Here is a 22,000-nt window from a genome sequence, read left to right as displayed (position 1 = left end):
TTAAATTTCAGAGGATTCAGCTGGGAAGCAGAAAGCAGTGCTTTTCTTGGTTTCTTGTTGTGTGGTGTAATTGGAGATTGCTGTTTCTATCTGTGACATCCATGTTTTCTGTAACATGAAAAATAATTTGTAAACCAAGACAACTGAAAAAAGTTCCAGTAATTTAGATACATAAACACTCAGAGCCTTTAGTATTATCTGGTGTTTCTTCATACCTATACTCATAATTCCTAAAATGAACATGAAGTATCCCAGAACTGATTATTTCCCAGATGCTCAGGCCACTGGAGTCTTTGTCTGGGGCCAGGGATATCTAGTGAAGGTTTCCTTTTTGGTTGGAAGGTAGGATTTTAATGCTCAGTTTGCTTGGAATGGTGAAGTTTGCTGCAGGTTTTTATTTTGCATGGTTTTGCATAGTATTTATTAATTGAATGCTGTCCCTGCAGTTTGGGCTCCCTGTTCCTCTGATTAAGACAGCTCCAGTGCTATCAGCATCACAAGTTCTGTCCCCCTCCAAGATCTGTCATGTGCTGAGACATGAATTTCAGTTTCTAGAATCACGCTGACAGCTCTCAGCTCTCTTATCTGCTGTCATCCAGGTATGAGGGCAGGGGGTGTGGCTGGAGAGATGGGTTAAAAATATGTAACTTCCTTCTCTCTGAGCTAGTCCATGTGGTCTGGGTCACAGAAGCTGAGTTGTCTCTGAATTGCTATGATTAGACATTACAAATTAGTTAGCAGCAGTATGAGGTTAAGGTCTAGCTGTGCTTCTCCCACCTCAGGATTTCCATTTTCCCTAGTCCCCTGCTCTTTCTGCTGTGATGTGTGTTGAGACACTAAGCTTTGGTACAAAGGGGCCTTGTGAGGCTGGGGCCTTGTGAGGCAGCTCCAAGATGCAGGTCATAACGTAACAGCCCTCTGCTTGGGATGAGTCAATGGGAATGTAGCACGTGTGGCTTCATTCAGTTTGCTGTCTCCATTTTTATATACCTTAGCTACCTCAAGGCCCAGGTCTGACAGTCCTCACCAGTGTCAATCTTATCCAGATAATCTTCCTTTCTGCCTTGCAGAATGACTTCAGCTGAACCCATGACCTTATACTGGCTAGCAAAGTTTTCTTGAAAAATATATTGATCATGCTGAGGTTGAGCGTCTTGAGAGCAGAAATAAGGTGGTTCATTCACTTCATTCAACTCATGCTGAAAACGCTACTTTTCCTATGGCTCAGGGCACTAAACAGCATAGTAATGCCACCACATCCAAGTGAAAAGAACTTTAACTGCAGGGTTTTTTTCCTTTGATAAACTGGACCTGGGAGACATTGAGAAGACTGTAGCCACGTGAAGGCATCTTTGGAAGGAAAAGGTAATATTTCAATGACACAAGGTAATGACTTCTTGAGTAGACACCTATTCCAAGCACCTACTGGTGACCTGGAAATGGAAAAAAAGTCACATGTTGCTTTCCTTGAAAAAGTATATCTACTGTGATTTACTTTTAAGAATTAATATTAGTTGTAGTCAAATTTATGTGCATTAGGTATTAGAGAATGAAATTCAACTATCAGGAGAAAAAAACCAACAAAACTTCTCTGGAGTGCCTACTGTGCTTTCAGATGTTGTATACAGCTCTGCTACTAGAAATGTGATGTGGTGTGAAAATGAGGGGTAAATTTATATAACAGTGGAATTACTCATACCATCTGTTCAATCTGTGTGTCATGCATAGATGAGCATGATCCAGTTTTCTGATCTGAGTACTACTGCACGTGAGTTGGGTGGGGCCGGTTGTTCTGGTGTTGGCTTCTGTGGAGGGGCTGGCCATCTTCCTTGCTGTGATACCAGAAAAGGCTTTTTTTTTTTTTCTTTTTTTTTTTTTTTAGCAGTCAGAATTTTTTTTTCAGCAAGAATACGGCCTGTTATGTTACAAATGTGTGGACAAGAGCACTGGGGTGTTACTTTGGGTTTGTCAGGTTTTGGTCAAATGTCACAACTGTAACAGATTCTTGTCACTGTGTGACCACCTTTAGGCTGCGATCCTCCTGTGGGGAAAGTGTAGTTCTGTAAGTAGAGAAGAAAGGAAAAAAAAAAAAAGTGTGTCACTTACCTTGGCAGCCTCTGTCTGGGCTTGTAGCAAGAACACGGCTATGGACTGACGATACCTATTCTCGTGCTGTATTAGGAAAGCATTTCTCAGGCTGAAGACTGTGGAAAAATACAAAAAAGTTATAGAAATTCCCTCATGCAGCTGTCAGTCCAATTTCATGTCACATTGTCTGATGATGATTGAAGAAATAATAGATGTAATAATCTTTTCTGATTTTAATGTAGGGCAATGCACCGTGATAGAATTTTTTTGGGGTTTTTTTGCTGCACAGGAAGCTTTGTTATTTAAAAAAGTTAAAGCTTCTTGTATTTGGTTTATTTTAAATTACCATTCTGAAGCTAAGGTGCTTTTGATTGTAACTCAGGATCATTAAGACAAGTTTTCATTCAAAGTGGACCAAATCATAACTGAAGTTAGAGAAAATAAAATATGAAAAACTAAGGAGAAAATACTTTATTTTTCTTTTTTAATTTCAGAGAGGTCTTTCTGATGTCAGCCACATAGGGAAGTGGCTGCCCTTGGGGTGAAGGTGGGTTTGGGTTCCCTCTGGGCTGTCTACATGAGCCCGTGTTGCACACGTGTGCACATCCAGGAGAGCAGTGCACTGGGCAGTGGGGCAACCTAAAAATATTCTGCAGAACTACTACAGAAATGAAAATGTACTTGAGAGAGAGGCCCAGAGTTTGACAGAGCATGGTAGGACAGTTTGGACAAGGAAATACTTGGTTTGTGAGAAAAAGTCATTGATACCTCCTTTGTGGTGGATGGATAATATCTGACTGTTGCTGGTGTCTACATGGAAGTCACTGTTAGAGGCAGGGGGACATGGAGTGCAGTGTCTGTGTTAGCAGGTTGTGCCTCACAGTAAGAGCAGAGCTGTGAAGCCACAGTGCTGAGGCACCAATGTTTGCCCTGCAGGCACCTGGGGGTGGTTTGTGGGCACCAGGCACTGCTGCCTGCACAATGCGTTGAGGTGATATTTAGGAGGATGTTTAGATGTACATGGGAACGTACCTGAGATGTGGATGGGGTCAATGTTTTTCAGTATCAGTCTGTCCAGTGGGATGGGCTGGTCTAGGACAGTGCAAAAGCCACCCTCTCTTATGAAGGCCTGCAGCTCAGGAGTGAGGGAAGGACAGACAGGGATTAAGCTGGTGTCTGAGACCCCATATTTCTGGGAATAGAAGTGAAGTTGGTTAGCTGTTTTTCTGCCATCTGCTCATGAAGTATAGGCACTAAACAGCCCTAAATTATGTGCTTTCTCTCATCAAAGGTACACAGACACCATATTTGTATGAGAAACCTCAGAACCCATTGGTATCTAGATCTGTCCTGCAAGATCACACCTTGTACTAAAAAGCCACAATAGAATCATAGAATGTGTTGGGTTGGAAGTGACCTCTAAAGGTTATCTAGTCCAAATCCCCTACAATAAACATATGGACATCTCCAACTAGACCAGATTGCTCAGAGCCCCATCAAGCCTGACCTTGAATGTCTCCAGGGATGGGCCTTCCACCACCTCTCTGAGCAACCTGTTCCAGTGTTTCACCACCAACAGAAACACAATACAAGCTCACAGGCAGAGAACAGTCAGTCTAAGGTGTTCAGAAGTATTTTTGTTTTGTTTTAGTTTGGTTTTTTCCCCTTTTCCCCCCTTATTTTAGTTGCTGGGTCTCCCGTTAAGTTGCAACCTTCATGGAAGGTTCACCAACACGTATGTGGGGCAACCCTCAAAGAGACTTGCCTGAGAGCACCTTGAATTCTTGCTTCCTTCATATCCCGCCCCCCACATTGCTAAGGGATGGTGCTGCTGGTCTAGAAACTCTTGCTGCGTTCCTTGTCTATCTCCTACAAAAGCAGAACAATTGCTTCTTAAAAAAATTAAATAAAAAAATTTTAAAAAGTCTTTAAATCAGTCACAAACTTCTCTATCCTAACACAGGTCTGCTTAGCCTTAATTTACGTCAGCTTAATAAACTTAATTAAATAGATGCACCAATACACTGAAGCTTTAGGAATTTCAGGAAATCCAGTGCCTTTTTTGTTGACTAAACATAGATATTTATCATTTATAAAACTCTTTATATATGGCATCTCTCATAAAGAAAACAATTCTTAAAAAGAGTAATTATATCTCTATTAATTAAGGAAAAGAGAGGACACGTACAATAAACTGAGTTGGAACCAAGATTTTTTACTTCTTTCTAACAGTCCTGATGTCTTTGGGATAAAAATTTCTCAGGTTGCTGGATTGAGTAATGAAGGGATCATTAGAAAACTTCTTATATTCTTAAAACTTTTCTGAGCTTTAGGAATCCAGCACCAGGAAAATTTCAAGGTCTTGTAATGTAAATTCTGCCTGTCATAGTGTTCCTGTAACATACTGAGCCTAGAAGTAGGGTTTTGAGTCAGTGTTATGGTTTGCTATTAGCATAAGGAAGTTTTACCCAGCCTTCATGCCAGTTAGTCATCTTGTATTTTTATCGTTATATCAGTCTTCCAAATTCCATTCAAAATATTTGCCAAGCTAAAAAACATAACTGCAACCATGGATATCTCTGTCCATTATTACCTTTCTGTTACGTTTAATTTTGGTAATTAATAGGAAATCATCAAATAGGAAGAGGTAGACATCAAGGAGTCTTGTGCTTTCTGAGAAGGAAAACGAAAAAGAAATCAGCTTTATGATGTGGTTATTTTAAGTAATTGCAACTTCTAAGATGAGGCAGATTTATGAATCACTGCATCTTACAAAATGCTTGTAACAAAGAAGCCTGGTTTCCAACACAGCAGACAACTACTCATTCTCTAGTCTGTACTCTCAAAGGCAGCACTTAAAAAATTATGTTTTTTGATGATTTTGGCAAGTAATGTTTGCACCTTGTAGCAGCTGCCTCATTATGAAAAAACAGCTACTTCCCTGCCAGGAGAAGTGGCCTAGATCACCTGAAAATACAACAATCAGTGTGCTATAAACTAGCAAATCCTCTCTGGTAAACAGTGAACCTTTGGCAAAAGGCAGAGGTAAAGCAATAGGAGAGTGCCACCTTTTCCTGGTGCCTTTAAATACTAGTATGCTGCCCCCTTCACAGGGTTTTGCAGCAATGAAATGTTAATAGATAGCATCACAAAAGCCTTTCAAAAACTACACAAAATACTGTTGGCTTATCTTTTCTTCCTAGCTTAGGGGTAATGAGGATGTGAGGAATATAACATCAAATGTCTGTGAGAATGCTTCAGAGTCTTTCAGGTTGATGTCAAACCATGTTGATAACTTAGGTATTACTATAATAAATAATGAGCAATTAAAAAAAAAAAAAAGATTCATTTTTTAAGCGGTCTCCTGCAGGAAACCTGAAGTCTTTACTGGGTTTGTAGAGCTTGGGCCTTTGACCTCTTTCTTGTTTATGGCTCCTTCTGTCCTTCCTATGAATCTTTCTTTCATTTTTGGTCCCAGCTTACTGTCCCATTTCACTTTCAGAATCACCTCCTTTCTCTGCTGCAGACTTTATCACTTATAATCTGGCCTCCGACTACTCCCAATAGGGCATCTTTTGGTTGGAAAAGTAGGCATGAAATGCCCAGGTGCTCTTTACAGCAAATGGGGATGGTCAGAGCTATTGCTTCCAGGAAATCTTGCAGGATCCTAAAATACTTTCTTGGATGTTTGGTTCTGAAAGGTTTGGCTTGAAAACTTGTCTCATTAATGTCACAAAAAGCAACATCAGTAACTACTGAAAATTAAAATTCTAATGAGATTAGGGATCAGCCACCTGCATGGAGAATAAAGAAGCTACCAGGAGGACCTTCTTATGTGCTACTGGAGATTCGGAAGCCTACACAAAATCAGGTTAATGTGTATTAGGCATCTTATAAAAACTACCCTGCTGTAAGTTCTATGAAGTCAAAAACTTGGCAAAGGGTTCTCTACAGCATCTCTTGTACAGCAGTAGGTTTTTGTGGGCATTACACAGGATAGATTTATTTGTTGTAAGCTCTGTCTACTGCTGTGGATCAACTTTTCTGTTTCTTTTATTTGTATAGTGATCACAGAGTCACTTAGTGGCATCAGTTGGAAGGAACCTCTGGAGGTCTCTGGTCCAATCCACTGGTCCAAGCAGGCCAAGCTAGAGCGTGTTGTTCAGTCAAGTTTTGAATACGTGCAAGAAAGGAAATTACAATTTCTCTGGACCTTTGTATGAATATTTGACCACATTAATTATCAACAAGTTTTTCCAAATATTTAATAATTCATGCTGCAACTTGCATTATTAGGTCTTATCCTTTCTCTGTGCAACTTCAAGATGCCTTTATCTCCATTTGCCTCAAACCAGCCTTTAGGCAGTTTAAGACAATAGTAATGTCTTCCCTGAGCCTTCTCTTCCTAAATCTGAACAAACCCACTTCTCTTAGCTGCTCCTATTCTCAATTAAAGGACTACAAAACTCCATGCAACTGTGATCTAAGGGATCTCAGTTTTGTTCAAACAAGCACAGTTCATCTTAATACCAAATTTGTGTGAGTGTATTCAGAGTGAAGACTTTAGGGCATGCTTATTTCTGTTGTGCAGTGTCATATGTGACTTGTGATTTTGTTTTTGAGTGTAAAGATATTTCATTTAGACAAATGGCCAAATGGTAGGCGCTTTTATATTGCAGATTTTAGGCAGCTGGCTGTCTTGGTGGGTAAGACTTAGGCTCATACCTTCTTCTTCATTTTCTAATTAAATATTGCAGAAAGTAATGTGGCCACCTGATGGCCACCCTTACCTCCTGCATCAGGAGAGCAGTAGGGAAGCATTGGCAGGAAAGGACTCAGTGGCTTTCTTTCTCCTCTGCCCACCACCCCCTAAATATCATGAGAAACTTTTTGTCTGGTCTCCAGAACCTTTTTCTTTTCCTCTGCTGCTATAATTCTCCTCACGTGGGAAAGAAAACAAAACCACTGAAAAACAGACCATGTTGCTTTTGCTGCTCCCTTTATAACAATAATAGTGATGGTGGAAGATGGAAAGTGCTGTGTGCTTATTCTCTTCAGCTCTGCTCCTGTGGAGATATGGACTGTGCTAATTTCTGTTAAACCAGAGTTACCCCTGCAGCTACCTCTGCATACAGCTGCCAGCATCCTTTCCGATGATAGGCTTTTCCAAACTGCCCAGGCTCTGCTTCCTGCTCATACACAAAGTAAGTCCTCCTGTCCTGCACAGGCAGAGATTCTGCAGCAGCTCCCCAGCAAGCAACTGTGCCCTGCTACAAAATGGTGCCTGTGAGCCTGGAGACATATATCTTTGTGCTCTGCCAGGGTGATGGACACCTGTGAGCAGTGTTGTACAAATCAACATGCTCACGTGGGACCACTGTGCCATCTGTGGCATTAATGGCTGGTTGTATGAGTGCTCTGTTCATAAAAGGGACATGACCTGGCAGGATAAAACCTTCTTGTTGCAAAGTGTCCATCAAAACAGCATTTTTAGCAGAGATATAAAATAAAACCAGGAAAAACCTCTGGATTTGTCAGTAATTTTCATGAAACACATAGAAATGGTGCCAGAGAGTTGACATCAGTCCCAGGGCACATGAGGCACCTTGTGTAGAACAGTCTGTGCTTTCTGCTTTCCTATTGCCATGTTCCTGAACGTGACAGTAACACACTCCCTTTGAGAGGCAGGCATTGGCCAGTCAAGCTAATTTCTTCAGCACCTGGTAGACTAAGTATCCAGATGTGACAACAAGCAATCATGCAGAACTCTCAGCCTTTTGGAGGTTTGCCTGTTTCTCAGTCTCCCTCTGACAAGCTGTACATTTGCTTTTTCTTTCCTGTGCTGCCCAGACTGCTGCAGAAGTTCATACTGGTCCTGCCATGGCTAAATATGTTTCCGTCAGACTAATTCATCACACCAGGACAATTAGGGATGTTACCTGCTAGTGTTAGCCTCCCTTCATGAAGGAGAAGTCTGTTTGCTGAAGACAAAACGTTTTCACTGCTGTTTTCTTTTAGGCTTTGCTTCAAGCACTTGACCCAAAAAAGAGAGAGAGAGAGAGAGGATGGAGAATCTTGCATATCTGATGATAAACTGGGAGGCAACCAGCAGTTAAACAGAGCACATGTGTGTTCTTATTTCCAGCTGAATACATCACACAGTTAATAAGTGAGCATGGCTATGTTTCTTCAGCAGGGCTGTTGCTTAAATGTGTTTCTGCTTTTGAAATGTTGACCTGGGTTTCTCTTTTCTGTCTTGAGTGTAATGGTTTTTTTCAGCCCTGCATGTGGACAGACATAATCCTTGGGGTAAGATCCATTTGATGATGTTACCATAATGCTGCTTTAAGTCTGTCTGGTATGGGTAAGGTGGTAACTGCAGCAGAAAGGTGCATGTGTTCCCAGGTGTGCTGTGTAATATTTTTGTAATGCTATTTAAAAGTAAACAGGAATTTATTCAGCTCAGCTTGAGGCAAATAATTTCTACTTTGTAACCTTACAGAAGGGTAGTAATACTTACATTTCTCCCATTTCATTCTGCCCTCTAAAAGCAAAAGAGTCCTCCTGGATTATATGGTGGTACTCGCTTGGATGCTAGCTGAGAGCAACCCATGCTGCTATCCTGTGCCCAGCCTGTGTGTTCAGCTACAGCATTTGCAGTGCCCACACTGGAGCTGCTCCTGTTAGAGCAGAGTGATCCCCAGTAACTAAAATATAGGCAACCAGCCACCTGTAGACCATGCTATAAAGACAAAATGTTGTTTAAAAAAGTGCTTACCTCTGGGACAAAGAATCTTTTGTCACGATCCCAGACCTGAGGCCAAATTATGACCTCCTGCAGCTGCCTGAACTTCTGAAAGTTGTCCAACCACTTGACTTTACCTTCCAGATCCCCTGAAATATGTAAAACATCAGTTACTGCCAAGGCTGGCGAAAACACTCTTGTTTCTAGAAGATGCTGAATACTGATTTGTCTCCTGTGGAAGCCAAAGCACCTCAGGTGTGAGACCCCAGATGAAATCTTGGCCTCATTGTAAAACATACCTAAAATCTTTTCAGGTCAGCAGAGCCCAAATTTTGACTCATGCATTCAAACATCCTTAAATTCACTGCTAAGTGAAAAGGTTGTGTTTGCTAATCTGACTGTGTAAGAGGGGGAATAATATAAAACTCAATTCAACTGTAGTCTTAAAAAGTTATTTAGAAAAAAATCCTGACTTTCTAAACCGGGGTCTTGAGTGAAAAATACTTTTTGTTTCATATAACCTCATCAAAAGACTCTTGAAATGAATGAGAATTAATTTCAGAGGAAGTCATGCCATAAGTGATTGTATATAACTGGGTGGGGGCACCTCTGAATGTGATAAATGGGGACTAAGTCCTTGCTGATTCAGACCACTATGAGGAAAGCCTGAATGGACATGCAACTTAAATTCCAGGTTTGTGTTAAGTGATATTGCAAACAATGACTTCACACCCCCCCACACACTGACCAGAAGGAGAATGCTGGAACTGCAACTATTCCTTCTGTCACTAGTTCACTGATGAAAAAATGAAGGCTGACCTTTGTCATATGCTTGTGAATAAAGAGAGGTCACTCCTCCATCCTTAGTTTCCTTGGCCCAGAGGTATCTAAACTCTGATGACCTATTTCTTTGCCATTAATATTCCACAGATATGCCACAGCCTTTTGGGGCCATATCTAACACTGCTGTTCCCCCAGCAGAAGTCCCCAGACTAGTGACAAAACAATCTTATTTTCCTATGGGACCTATTCTCTGCCAAAAAGTGTGCTCCTTTGGTGGCCATTAGAGTGGACTCCTCTTAAGACTTGGCAAGAAGAAAAAGAACCTGAGTCTGTCTTTTAGGGGGTAATTGTGTCATTGGAGTGTCTACCCAAGAAGAAAGAGCCCCAGATTTATGTCTCTAGAAGGTAATTTGATCTCTGCCCAAGGAGATGTTGAGCCTCCAGGACAGGGAGAAGGATGGTGGCAGAGGCAAGCCACTATGATGGGTGGCTCAAGGCCCTGGTGTGCTGTAGGTGAGAATGAAGTGCTGCCTGGCACCTCTCCCTTGCAAGGTTGGCAGCAGAAGTGTTTTGGTGATGCACTGTCTTGTCTTTGATTTCAGTGGGGGCTGCACGAGGTTTCTGGGGAATGAACTTAGATGCTGAGGTACTACATGATCATAAGACACTTAGAAATGCATTTCTAGCTTCCTGAACAAGACTGACTTAATAAATGATTTAGAATTAAGAAATTATTTACTTGAAACAAATGCAGGGGAAAAAAAGTATTCCTGGACTAACCGCCCACCCCTCCTCCCCCCCCCCCAATAGCTAGAGAAAATCTGTAGCTGAGATAGCTCTTCAACTATGTTATATGGTGGGACCCTCTCATTTAGTGAAAGGTCACTGACATAACATTCCCCTTGTGAGTGCAATTTTATCCTATTAAGGATTAGCCTAAAAATATCCTCTTTAGACACAAAGCCAACTCAAAGACTTCTTTGTTTCAGATCTTTCTTGATTTGTACTAATATGTTGATCTGCTCTTAATTGTTTTCATGTAACTGCAGATGATTCTGAGCAAATACAAGTGACTCACTAATTTGGAAGTCCTGTGACCTTGCTCAGAGAGGCTTTGACAGCACAAGGGTGGTACCAATAATTTCCTATAGAGTGAGGAAGGGCTCAGGTTTGTAGAAAGGCATGCACATCCTCATTGCATCTCTGCAGGAACACCAGACCCATTCACACTCAAAGGACATACACAAAAAGGCCACAAAACTTGCTAATTCTTAATTGCACACTCGACTTCTAACCTTAGCTACTTACATATGGACTTTTCCACCTTCTCTTTAAGTGACCAGATAAAGCCTTTCTCTGTTTGGTCAGTGCTCCTCTTCCAGATGTTGTTAAGGAGGAGTGGGTAGCGTGTCAGTCGATGCAAAGGAGCGACCAGCAGCTCAGGCAGATGCAGCCTCTTGCACTGTTTGTTTTGTTCACACCACTGCTGAAGACAAGGAAAATCAGCCTTAGGCTTCAGCTACTCCCTGGCAGGGAGGCAGCAATACAGTTTTCTGCATCACCAGCTGACTGGAATGAGACAGGGACTAATTAAAGACAAACTTATCACACAGTGAGAGCAAGGGCAGCCTAAAGGCTCTCTACAGGAGGACTCACGTCGCTCCTCCAGATTCTCTTTCTGCTTTGCTGCTCTCCATTTCAGATAGTGTGGCCATGCTAGCAGACCAAGCAGTATTCTTATTTATGTGCCATTTTAATCATCAGGAAAACCTCAGTTATGTTTGAGGGCCACTTTATGTTTTAGGGTCACGCTGCTCCTTCCCAGTGGGGAACATTTTCCTAGGCATGACTGTATGAAATCCTTGTCAGGGAGCAAGCAATGTGACTCTCCCAGGCCCAAAAAGCTGCAGAGTTTGGCTGCTACAAAGAGGTGTCCTCCCAGTTTTGCAGTTGCCTTTGAGAAGAGCCCACTTCCTCAGGTTTCTTTTTCTAAGTCTGAAATGTTGAAGACCAATTTTAAGGACACGCTGGTCTGCTAATTGTAAGTCAGAAGGAGCAGAGCCCTCTTCCCAGGAGCCTCACGACTGCACTGGCTGGAGTTGTTGCTTCAGGCACATGTGGTGTTGGCAAAGACAGAACCTGTCCTAAGTGCTTTAACTTTAGAAAGACATCACTGATAGTACTTTTCAGCCTTTGAAGGAGGTAAATGCTCCCTACTGGTGGTGTTTTGGTATCAAATTATAACTTTTCTTTATGTCTGGTTAAGCAAATTCTGTCAGAGGAGATAAACCACTGCCATTGCACTGAGGTTGCTGGCTGTTCTACCCAGGATGCTGCTTCCTCCTGAGGGAAACATTCTCCTTAAGCAGAAGACCATCATACTCTTTTCCAGATTTGAGGTTTGTTTATGTAATTGCTGATGTGGCATAAGATGGGTTGGAGGCTGTTTTCTAATCAGAGAATGTGAGTCTTGCTGTCTGCTAAAGCACATAAAATCCTACATACTGTGTTCCCAACCAACATCTAAACCAAGCTGATATGTAGGACATGTATCAAAGTAAAAACACTTGAGAGAGATTTTAGTGTGGCTTGATTTTTGTGCCTTTTCACTTTCATGAAGGCAGGGGTTTATATGTGAAATATCTGAATGACATAGGCTGGAAGTACATATTTTCTGCCTGCAAAAATGCAGCCAGGTGTTCCCCTTAGTTCCCCTTCTTGCCTGACCTAAATTACAAGTATGGACTTTAACGTGCAGAGGAACATACACTCAGAATTACTTTATGATACCATCTGCAGTACAAAAATCTGTGTAAATTTCTATCTACAGAGTTTTGCTTCAAATGAATTATTCTAGTCTGCTGTTAAAATCCTGTCATAAGGCAGAAAGCCTGAAGACAACAACAATGACAATAATGACAACAAAACCATCACTTTACTTTCAGGTAGATGCCAAAATCTTCTCTCTGTCTCAGGTTTTCCAAGTAGAAGACAGCAGAGGTATAATTGAGGCAATAAATCTGGTGTGTCTGGCAGAGGTCACCCTGGAAAAACTGCAGAAAAACTTGGAAACTTATCAAGAAGGAAGAATGTCAGGACAAAGGGAGGAACAAGTTTTGGTTTTGTAATGTGCATTTTACCTGAGATTTCCTTCTACCTAGGAAAGGGAGAGGAGGAGTTAGAAAAGTAAAGTTAAAAAGTAGTAAAAGTAGTAAAAAACCCTACAACTGCCCAAGCAACACATTGGAGCACAGTTGTAGCAGCTCTGCAGAGGTGGAAAGCATTCTTAGACTTTATTCTCATTAGGAATAAATGATGTGAAATTCATGCAGAATCCAAAGATAAAGCCCACTACCTATGCAATGGCTTTACATGGCCTCATGCAGCACATCACTTTATATCTTCTGTGTTAGAAAGCTCTTAAAAATGTTGAGTGCCATCCATGATAAAACTCAGTTTTGTCTGGGATTTTGCCTCTCTCACCACCATTACTGATGTGGATGCCGAAGTCAGAGGTAACAGGGGTGAGAAGCCAAGCTCCAGCCTCCCTTTCCCTTTTTAAAATCCTAACCCTGAGGTAGGGGTCTGTTTCAGTATTTTTCCAGAAGTTTTCAAATGGCCTCTACTGCTAAGGAAAGTTCAGGTCCATAAATTAATTTTCTGTCTGTATTAATATTTCCAGCTTTTCAGTCACTGGCAAATTATGCAGGAAGAAGATCCCCTGGAGACTGCTGTTTGGTCAACTGTCTTGTTTACCATGCAGACTGCCCCAGAGGGCTGCAGGGCTGTGCTTGGCAGTGGCAGGACAGCTGTGCCTTGCTTAGCAGACACAGGCACAGACACAGTATAAGAGATATTTTAATCCCATTGAGCTCTCAGTTACACCTAAATACCCTTGTGAGTCTGGTCCATGGAGTAAAAGAAGGATCTATGCAATGGAGTAGAAGGAGGTAGGGAACATCCAACAATGGGGCTGAGATCTGGTCTCGAGTAAACATCTTCCACAGAATGGGAAACTTGCCTCTGCTGGTGGCAAAGTCTCCTCTAGCTCTTGGGCTACTGTTCCCCAGGAAGAGAAATTCTTCCCACACTGTTCTCAGAGCATCTTTCTATGACCACCTCAAACATGCCACCCAATAATAATTAAAAAAATAAATAAATCCAACTGGCAGGAGGTTCTTGAGGCTGAGACCAAACTGCCTGTGACCTGATGGCATATCCTTGACTGACTTGATTGCTCTAAAGCACCTGCATGCTATGATAAAAGATCTGCTGCAAGGACCTACTGATATTTAGCAAAAATACTCCTTATTACATTACCTTTCTGAGCATGGAGCTGAAATCCATAGGAGAGCCTGACTTGCTGACATGCTCCTTCACAGTTTCAAAAAATGTTTTCAGAAAACTGAGACTTATCTAAATAAATGGGGGAGGGAGGACAAAGAGAAATTAGCATTAGTAATCTTTTGAAGTTCAGCTTAAAAAAACTTTATTTCCCATCTCTGGCCTTTTCAAAGGCTCCAAGCCCAATGGGGTGCCTATCCTTACCTCCCTGACATTGCCAGAATTAGCTTCAGAATTACACCTGGAATGCTTTAATTAGTCAGAAGCGGAAACGAATCTATACAAATACCCACTTATGTCATGATAATGTCATATGACAAAAGCTTTGAAACAAGGTTAGTTATTCCATTCAAACTTATTTTAGTATAGCAGCTGTGTTTAACATGAATTGTCATGAAAAATTACAGTGGATGAATGGCATCTACTGGAAAGCACTGATAGTGTATGACAGAGCTGTGAAAATTAAGGGAATGTTCATGGTCGTTTGAAGAAGATACAATCTTTCATAGTTAGATTTTGTGATGAGGGAAATTTCTATAAAATGCTATACAAAGTCACATATTCCCCATAAGCTAATTGTATATGCTTGCACAGGATTTAAGGGTGCTGCACACTGTCAGAAGTGGACAAAAGCCTGCTCCTGAGCACACTCTTGCCTCCTGAACACACTGTTTGCACACAAATTTGTTACCAGGTTCAGGTGTAGGCCAGATTTTAGACCAGAATGGAACATCCTCCTCTGTGATACTGCTGTGAATAGTTGTTGTAGCTGCACAAACTGCTGTGTTTGGTGTATTTATGGGACAGGGTTGCTTATAGGGTGATGCTTGCTTATTCTTTCATTTTGACAAGGGTGTATTTTACACCTTTTACAGCATACATTTTTCCCATGGATTCAGACTGCTGCCAAGAAAAAATGCATGCTGTAAAATGCATGGAAAACAGGCATTATAGCCACTGACAGCATCTAGTTTCTCCTATATGTGATTACCAGCTTATATACCAGTGTGCATAATAAATGAACATTTATCATCCTTGTTAATAAGAACAATAAAATCAGAAAACAGAAATAGAAAGTGTATTAAAGATAATTCTCTCAAGGCTTGACCATCCTTCATCCAAGCTCAAAGCTTTTGTGGTTGCTAAATGGCACACAGCAATACAGCCCACTCCTTTTTTTGAACAAGTATGAAGGAAGCAGCAACCAGACATCAACTGAACTCTAGTAGTTGGCTGCATGGGTAGTCAGCCCACAACACGGGCAGGGTGAAACACATCAAGTAAAAAGCCTCTTTCCTTGTACCACCAAACCTGCTCAGGTGCTCACTCACAGCAGCTCACCTGGGGTGTGGTCAGTCACTGAGCAGAGGTGACTTTCTCATATGTTGGAGCTCTGGCTAATTGTCCCTACTCTGAAGAGCTTTCCTGCTTTTCTCATTTTGGCTAAAAAGGGAGATGTTAACTGTTAAGGCAAAGGAATTGCTATATGGAAAAGAAATTGAAGGAAGCAATTAGTTTAGGGCATGTGATGTGATTGTGAGCAGCCATGCAAACTATGCAGATGAAGAGCTCCTGCCAAAAATTCACTTTGCTGGTAAGGGTAGGGTGGCATGTAAAAAAGCTCTTGAGCTAAGAAAAGCTCCTGTTTTTTTGGGTTTTTTTCTAAAGTTATGTAAAATTATTTTGATGTATGGGTTCCTTTAACTTTCAGGAGCTGAAAATGGTCTCTCCACAGCCGGCTGCAAGCGGCAAGGAGCTGGAGTGGTTGCCCTCCTCCTGGAAGCTGAAGTGTAAGTAGCACATGAACACAGACCATCCAATCTGTGTGGGAGATACCCACCCACACAAAGAGAAACCCCAGCTGGAGAGAGGTGATCATAATTTTGTTGTAACTTGCTATAGTGGAGTGACATAACAGATAGCGAAGTCTTTGTGCCCATCTGTTCACAAAAGGAAACATTTTATTGTAGTTATTTTGCATTCTTAACTGTTTTGCTGTATGGATTGTGCAGTTGCACTTGGTCTTCACAAATCCTTTTAAAAGGATGCTGATTTTGAAAATTAGGCTCAAACTCTTCTTCCCGTCAGAAATGACTTCCAAATGAGCTCTTACCCATGTTCAAATGTCTGTTTATCTTTTGCTGAAGGCACATGTGAATAATTTGCACTGGTGAAATTTGGCCCGCACTGATATACCAAATAGAAATGAAGGAAAGCCTGATGATTTCAACTAAGTTCCAAATGTGGTCATGGAATCTGAATAGAAGCTTATGGATTGTTTCTAATTTCCTTTCATTGTGCTGGCTGATTTTGGATCTTAGTAAGACTTTTATTTTTTTACTCACCTTGTTTAACTCCTCTAAGTTTGCGAAAAGTCTCCACAAATCCACATCCAAGAGAAATTCATTACTCTGGAGGTATTTTAGTGTGTTCACAAATATCTTAAAAAAAACCAAACACATCCAAATCCATGTTATTTGCTATTTGTGTCAATTCCATGTATCTGTGGGTTTTGTTTTTGTTTTGTTTGTTTGTTTTGGTTTTTCCCCTTGAACATTTGCACTATAATTGCCATGGTAATTTGATATGAGAAGGGTAGAAAAAGACACTCTGAGAAACTTTTTCTGACCTGCCTGAAAGGTAACTGCTGAGTTTTGTGTGAGAAGGAGGGTATGAGTGATGCCTGTGGGGTGTTTGTGGCTGCCATGAAGGCATCTTTGTCTCTGCAGTGCTCTACAGAAGAAGAGGGGCAACTCAGCTCCCTGTAGAGCCACATGAAGGAATTAATTACATCAAAGTCATAATTATAGATTTCTGTGACCTTTCCAAATGCTTTCCTACCTTGTACCTGCTGCTATGTAATTTTTGAGAGTTACTATGGGAAAAAAAATAAAAAATAGCTGGAATAAGTAGAAGGCTCATTAAGGTTTTTCATCTCTTTGGACTGTTTTATTAACCTGTATGGACTGAAAACTGCATGCGTATTTATTGGCTTTTTAATATTTAACATTATTTAAACTCTGACAGTGATCTTGGAGCTTTGCCGAATCTGACTTACATCTGAAAAAGGCTTTAAAAAAAGTAATTACCAAGTAGAAGTTTTTTTTCTATATGTGTGAAAAGTATTAAATGAAAAAAACATCACCCAGGTGCCAAGACTATGAGCTAGAGAAAGCGTTTGCTTAGCTTTGTGTAATTATTCAGTTGCCATGAACAGCTGACATAAAGGGGACTTAAAGGGCCTTAAAGTTCCCTGTGGAGGTTCATTAAAATCAGTGGAATATTTCTATACTGGGAAGTATTTAGAGTAGCAGGTATCTGTAAAACTGGCTAATCAAATTCAATGGGTTCTTTTTTTAGGCAGGATAGTTTGGGAAACTAGCATGGACTGACTGTTTCATCACTCATGAGCCACACAGGGCTTGTCTGTGGTTCCTACATCAGATTCATCCAGGGGCCTGCATGTCTCCTGTTAACCACATCCTTCCCAGGATTGACCTGTTTTTAATCTTCTGAGATCTGGGGATTTTGGGAAAGGAATTGTTCTTTATTTTGCTTGTTTTCTTGTATGATAAAACTACAGGTCTGTGGAATTCTGAGGTTTTCATGCTCCAGTGCAGATCATCCAGCCACAGCTTTACATGAAGTTAAATTAAGAGTACAATGTTACAAACTAGTGGTAGAGAATTATTCAGTATAGGAAATTGGAGAGTGGCTTCAATTCAGTGTTAGTGAGAGGAATAGTGTTGTATCAGATGAAATAGCTGAAAAGTTTGCAAAGCACTAGAAAGTAATGTCCAGAGTAAGAGATGCCATGAAGAATCACAGAATGGTTTGGGTTGGAAGGGACCTTTAAAATAATTTAGTTCCAACTCCCCTGAACTCCCCTGGGGTACCCTCCCACTCAGAGCCCCATCTAACCTGCCCTTGAACACTTCTAGGGATGGGGCTTCTGCAACTTCCCTGGGCAACCTGTTCCAGTGTCTCATCACCCTCATACTAAAGAAGATAAAAACCAAAGTGAATTGTGGAAACACGATGACCAGGCAATATGGGAGAAAACCCAAAGTCTTACGTCATTCCCCTGAAGACACACAATGAGAGGTTACAGGTGGCTTTATGTCTGCCGTGCTGACAACAGGGCAAATAATGTTTCATTATTTTTGATAAATGAAATCTGAAGTTACCGTCTTGAGAACCAACAAATGATCCAGAAAGTAAGTGCATTCACTTGTGAAAAGTTCCCACACTGCTGCTTCTTTTTTCACTTCTAACTGGCTGTCGACATCTTTATGCTCAGTCTGTTGTGCCTTTACAAATTCATGCCAAGATTTACTCTGTAGATTGCAGAAGAAAGAAAACCACCGACTATGGCAACAACTGCTTCAGACCTTATGAAAAGAACCTATGATCTACTTGCCCACATAAAAGACCAGCTGACAGTTTTAGTGATTCTTCTTCTGAAGGCTTAAATATTTCTCTAAAAAGATTAAAAAATGTGATATTTCCCTCCAAAATATTTATAATATAAACATGTTGAGTTTGAAAGCAGCACAGATGACACTCTGTTTGTAGGATGCTGTATCGAAAAATAATGGACATCTGGCAAGTGCTAAGGAATTTCATCTGTTGTGCTGCTGCTGCTACTGGAAAGCAGGGTTAGATGATAGCTTTGTATTTTCCAGCTGGTAAAATCAAGGTACCAAGGGACTAGAACTTCATAGGTAATTAGGTATTGGTTTATTTTGTCCTAAAGTGATCACTGTCACCTTACTGACTTGCTCCCAAGTCAGACAGGGGCATACAAATTAGGCATTGACAGGAGTTCTTAACAATCTGCAGGTACTACTAACAGTTGTCTTGATGCCTTCTTCTGAAGGTGGCACCTCCCTCATCTAGGGCAGTCTCGAATTCTGCCAATATCCAGGTGGTTGTGAGGGCTCTTGCTAACCTTCTGCAACACCCACAGTTTCCTTCTTTTCTCTCTATTTCAAACAACAAAAACATGCCTTATGCTTGCTGCATTAATTTTGCAGAAACGTCTCGTGTACAGATTTATGTAGCGAAAAACTGTAACTTGAACACACATTTTTTATTCCCATCTTTAAGTATCCTGGAGTATTTTGATACCTTAAAGCAGTAAAATTCATATGAGCTGCAGTCGACGATCTTCAGGGTTGAAAGACAATTTTCCAGATCAGATGCTTGCTTCTGTTTGTCTTTACCCTGTTGAATGAAAAGAAAACCACAAAACCCTGATTCATACAATGTTATAAAGACCAGTAAGAAGTTTACCCAGCTCAGTAACCTTGCTCTGATCTGTGAGGAGCTTGCACTTGACTGAGAGATATATCCTTGTATTTCCAGGCTCTCCTACACAGAGATGAGGCACTGATGGCAGATTTATTTGTAGCTAAGGGTGGGGTGTGTAGGTGGCTTAGGTGTTGATGTGTAAGATCTTGTTTTTGTTACACAGAAGCCTTTGGCAGGCCAAATCATTGGTATGGCAACAGGGAAGGTGCTACCCTCAGGAGACAGAACAAATAAAGTATTTTGCTTCCTTCAGCACTATCAACTTATAGTTGATATAATCCTTCTGCTATAGGTATACAAAGCTTAAGTGTTTGTCTATTTTTATTTTTATTTTTTTATTTGAGCTATGTATTGAAGAAACTCCTTTAGTCAGCTGCAGAGTAGTGTCTAGAAAATGAGGTTTTAGGAAGCTGAAACAGCAGGAGTTTGTATTCATTTCATGATCCCTCACACAGACAATTGCTTTTAGGTTAGCTTTGCTCTTCAGGCCAACAGTGACATGCAGAAAGTTTAACTAATATTTATGAACTCAAATTCAGTGCTGTGAGCATAGACCTAAATTTGGCTAAATTTTATCTGCTTTCTGGAGCTGTATACCTATGCTTCATGGATTCCTATTGTCTGAACTTTAGGCACTGAACTCAAGCCAATTTTGACATATGTGCTTGATTATAATATTTGAAATTTGAGTTTAATCTCAATTCTTAGTTTTTAAAGATAGCTTGAAATGAAGCAGAAACAATAATACATTTGTATATATGCACATTTAACTAATGTACCAGCAAATAAATCTTCATTATTATTTTTTTTGGCATCGAATGGTCTCAGAAATCACTTTGACTAAATATTAAATGTATTTTAATGTGAGTTTCAAATACTTTCCTGAACTTAAAAATTCTCAGTTTAAGCCCATGCTTATTCAAAGGCTGCAGAAATGCTATCAGATGAAGCTAATCTGAGCACTTGCATTGGTTTCACTTGTACAAACTCTTCTTTGATAGTTGTGATTTTGAATATAAAATGCAAAAAGTATTGGAAAGGGACTGTAAACAATCATATGTTTAGGCATGCAAAGTTATCAAGACATGTGCAAGTTATTTTTTGAATGATGAATGACACTCAAAAAGGACATTTGGATACCATAGCAAGTGAAAATTTTCACAACGGAAAACGACAAGGGAATGTGTTAGACAAAGAAATTAACTGAAGTGTGTTGGTATGTATGCTTGTACTAGAGAGTACCCACAAGGACAGGAAAAGCCTAAGAAAGCACCTAAAAAGGCATGTAAGCATCTAAAGCACTCTGAGCATCTCAGGGGCAGTGGCACTAGCTGTGTTTTCATGTCTATCACGGACAGAAGCACTGGTGGCTGCACTGGGGCCACCCAACCTTCATGGCAGATTAATGCCCAAGGAGTCCCAAGGGCAGTAAAGAGAAGGAACATTTTTTACCCAGGTTAGTTGTGTGAAAAGGCAAGGTCAGTGCAAAGAAAAAAAGACATGATTAAATACTCACAACTCCTCTTTTTGCAAATGGCCACCTTGGCTTTTTGGACTCTGATGGGTAGAACAAATATGTTATCAGTAAAGAAACAACTAGCTAAAACCAAACCTGTTATTTATATGCTTTTTTCTTAGTTTGTTTTTTTTTTTTAGATATACTCCACTTTGCTCAGATGTAATACTTGTGTTTAGACAGTTTGTGTGCCAGCCTTAAAACCCATTAAGGCTGTTGGTTTCCTCCCAGCATGAATTATGTCTATCTGAGATGGGATCTTGGATGATGCTTAACACTCCCACTTGCTGCAGATGATCTGTGTGTGATTGACAATTCTTTACATGGGAAAATGCATCATAACTCAGGCCAATTTTTGAAGATATCCATTGTTTTGAAGCAAGAATTAGGCTGTATCTGCTCATTACTGTTACCTTGGAGATACGCAGGTATTTAAAACTCCTGTGAATAAACAGTCCTACAAATCCTAGGCCTCAGATCTGTTATAGGACTTGCACAGTGATGCAGGCTGTGATTCATGGTCCTCAGTGTGGCACAGGGAAAGCTGGGAATCTAGAGTTAGGAATGCAGTAGTGAGAGGTGAGGAATTCCTGTGTTTGTTTTCTAAATGTCGGCTGTGTGTGGCTGGGAATCACAGATGAAACTTTTGTCTTTATGATGTGGAAGGCCTTGGTTATCCTTCCTGGGAACGCCTGGCTTGTTGGCTTTCATGAAACTTCTGGTTGTGACCTTGGCTCATTTGTTTTTGAGAGAATTTTGATCTCTGGTCGCCAGCATCTTCTGGTGTCCGGCAATCACACTGTACATTATACCATGCTCCACAATGGGTATTTGTGGAAATTGCTTGCAGGTCTGCATTTCAGTATTGAATGGTCTTGTGAGCAACCTCTAGCCAGGAGCCAGGTTTGCAACACTCACGATTAGCGTGCTGCTGGGGAGGGTGGCATGGACCACTCTCTTCCTTCTTCTTGAAGCTGTGCAGGCACAAATTTGTAACTCAACTTCTTGCAGATGCAGATCCTGGCCTGGGCTCTGGTTGCCCCTAGTCCCTGGAGGAAGGAGGTGATCTGTGTCCTGCTCCCCTCAACTACCTCTTACATTTCACACTCAGCAAAATAAAAGAATTATACAAATTATTTAAAAATAGAGGAGAATTTAAAAATTAGTGGTGTGGTCAATTTGGTGCTGGGTACCAGAATCCCTCATGGCAG

At 40.8% G+C, this 22,000-nt stretch overlaps 1 protein-coding gene across 1 annotated transcript; it reads right to left on the bottom strand.

Annotated features, from left to right (window-relative positions):
* PLEKHG7 (pleckstrin homology domain containing, family G (with RhoGef domain) member 7) lies at nucleotides 1-20,669 on the bottom strand. Its single transcript, XM_010008060.1, has 13 exons — nucleotides 20,664-20,669; nucleotides 19,091-19,186; nucleotides 18,148-18,297; nucleotides 16,306-16,401; nucleotides 13,937-14,032; nucleotides 12,556-12,669; nucleotides 10,925-11,099; nucleotides 8,867-8,982; nucleotides 8,028-8,121; nucleotides 4,682-4,761; nucleotides 3,121-3,280; nucleotides 2,107-2,204; nucleotides 1-108 (listed from the first exon to the last, which is right to left on the bottom strand). Exons 1-13 carry the CDS (start codon nucleotides 20,667-20,669, stop codon nucleotides 1-3), a joined length of 1,389 nt encoding a protein of 462 aa, XP_010006362.1.
* Nucleotides 20,670-22,000: the final 1,331 nt, after the last annotated feature.

Source organism: Chaetura pelagica, unplaced genomic scaffold (assembly GCF_000747805.2).
Source record: "Chaetura pelagica isolate M959 unplaced genomic scaffold, ChaPel_1.0 scaffold50, whole genome shotgun sequence".
Classification (NCBI taxonomy): Eukaryota; Metazoa; Chordata; class Aves; order Apodiformes; family Apodidae; genus Chaetura; species Chaetura pelagica.
Note: the sequence above shows the minus strand (reverse complement) of the source record. Positions and strands in the feature narration are given on the sequence as shown.

What these genes read in the sequence shown, in the direction of transcription:
- PLEKHG7 (XM_010008060.1), bottom strand. An exon ending in ATTTTGGCATCTACCTGAAA is followed by an intron (nt 11,100 to 12,555) that starts GTAAAGTGATGG and finishes TGTCTTCAGCAG; the next exon opens with TGGTGTGAACAAAACAAACA. An exon ending in AAATTAAACGTAACAGAAAG is followed by an intron (nt 3,281 to 4,681) that starts GTAATAATGGAC and finishes TTCTATTCCCAG; the next exon opens with AAATATGGGGTCTCAGACAC.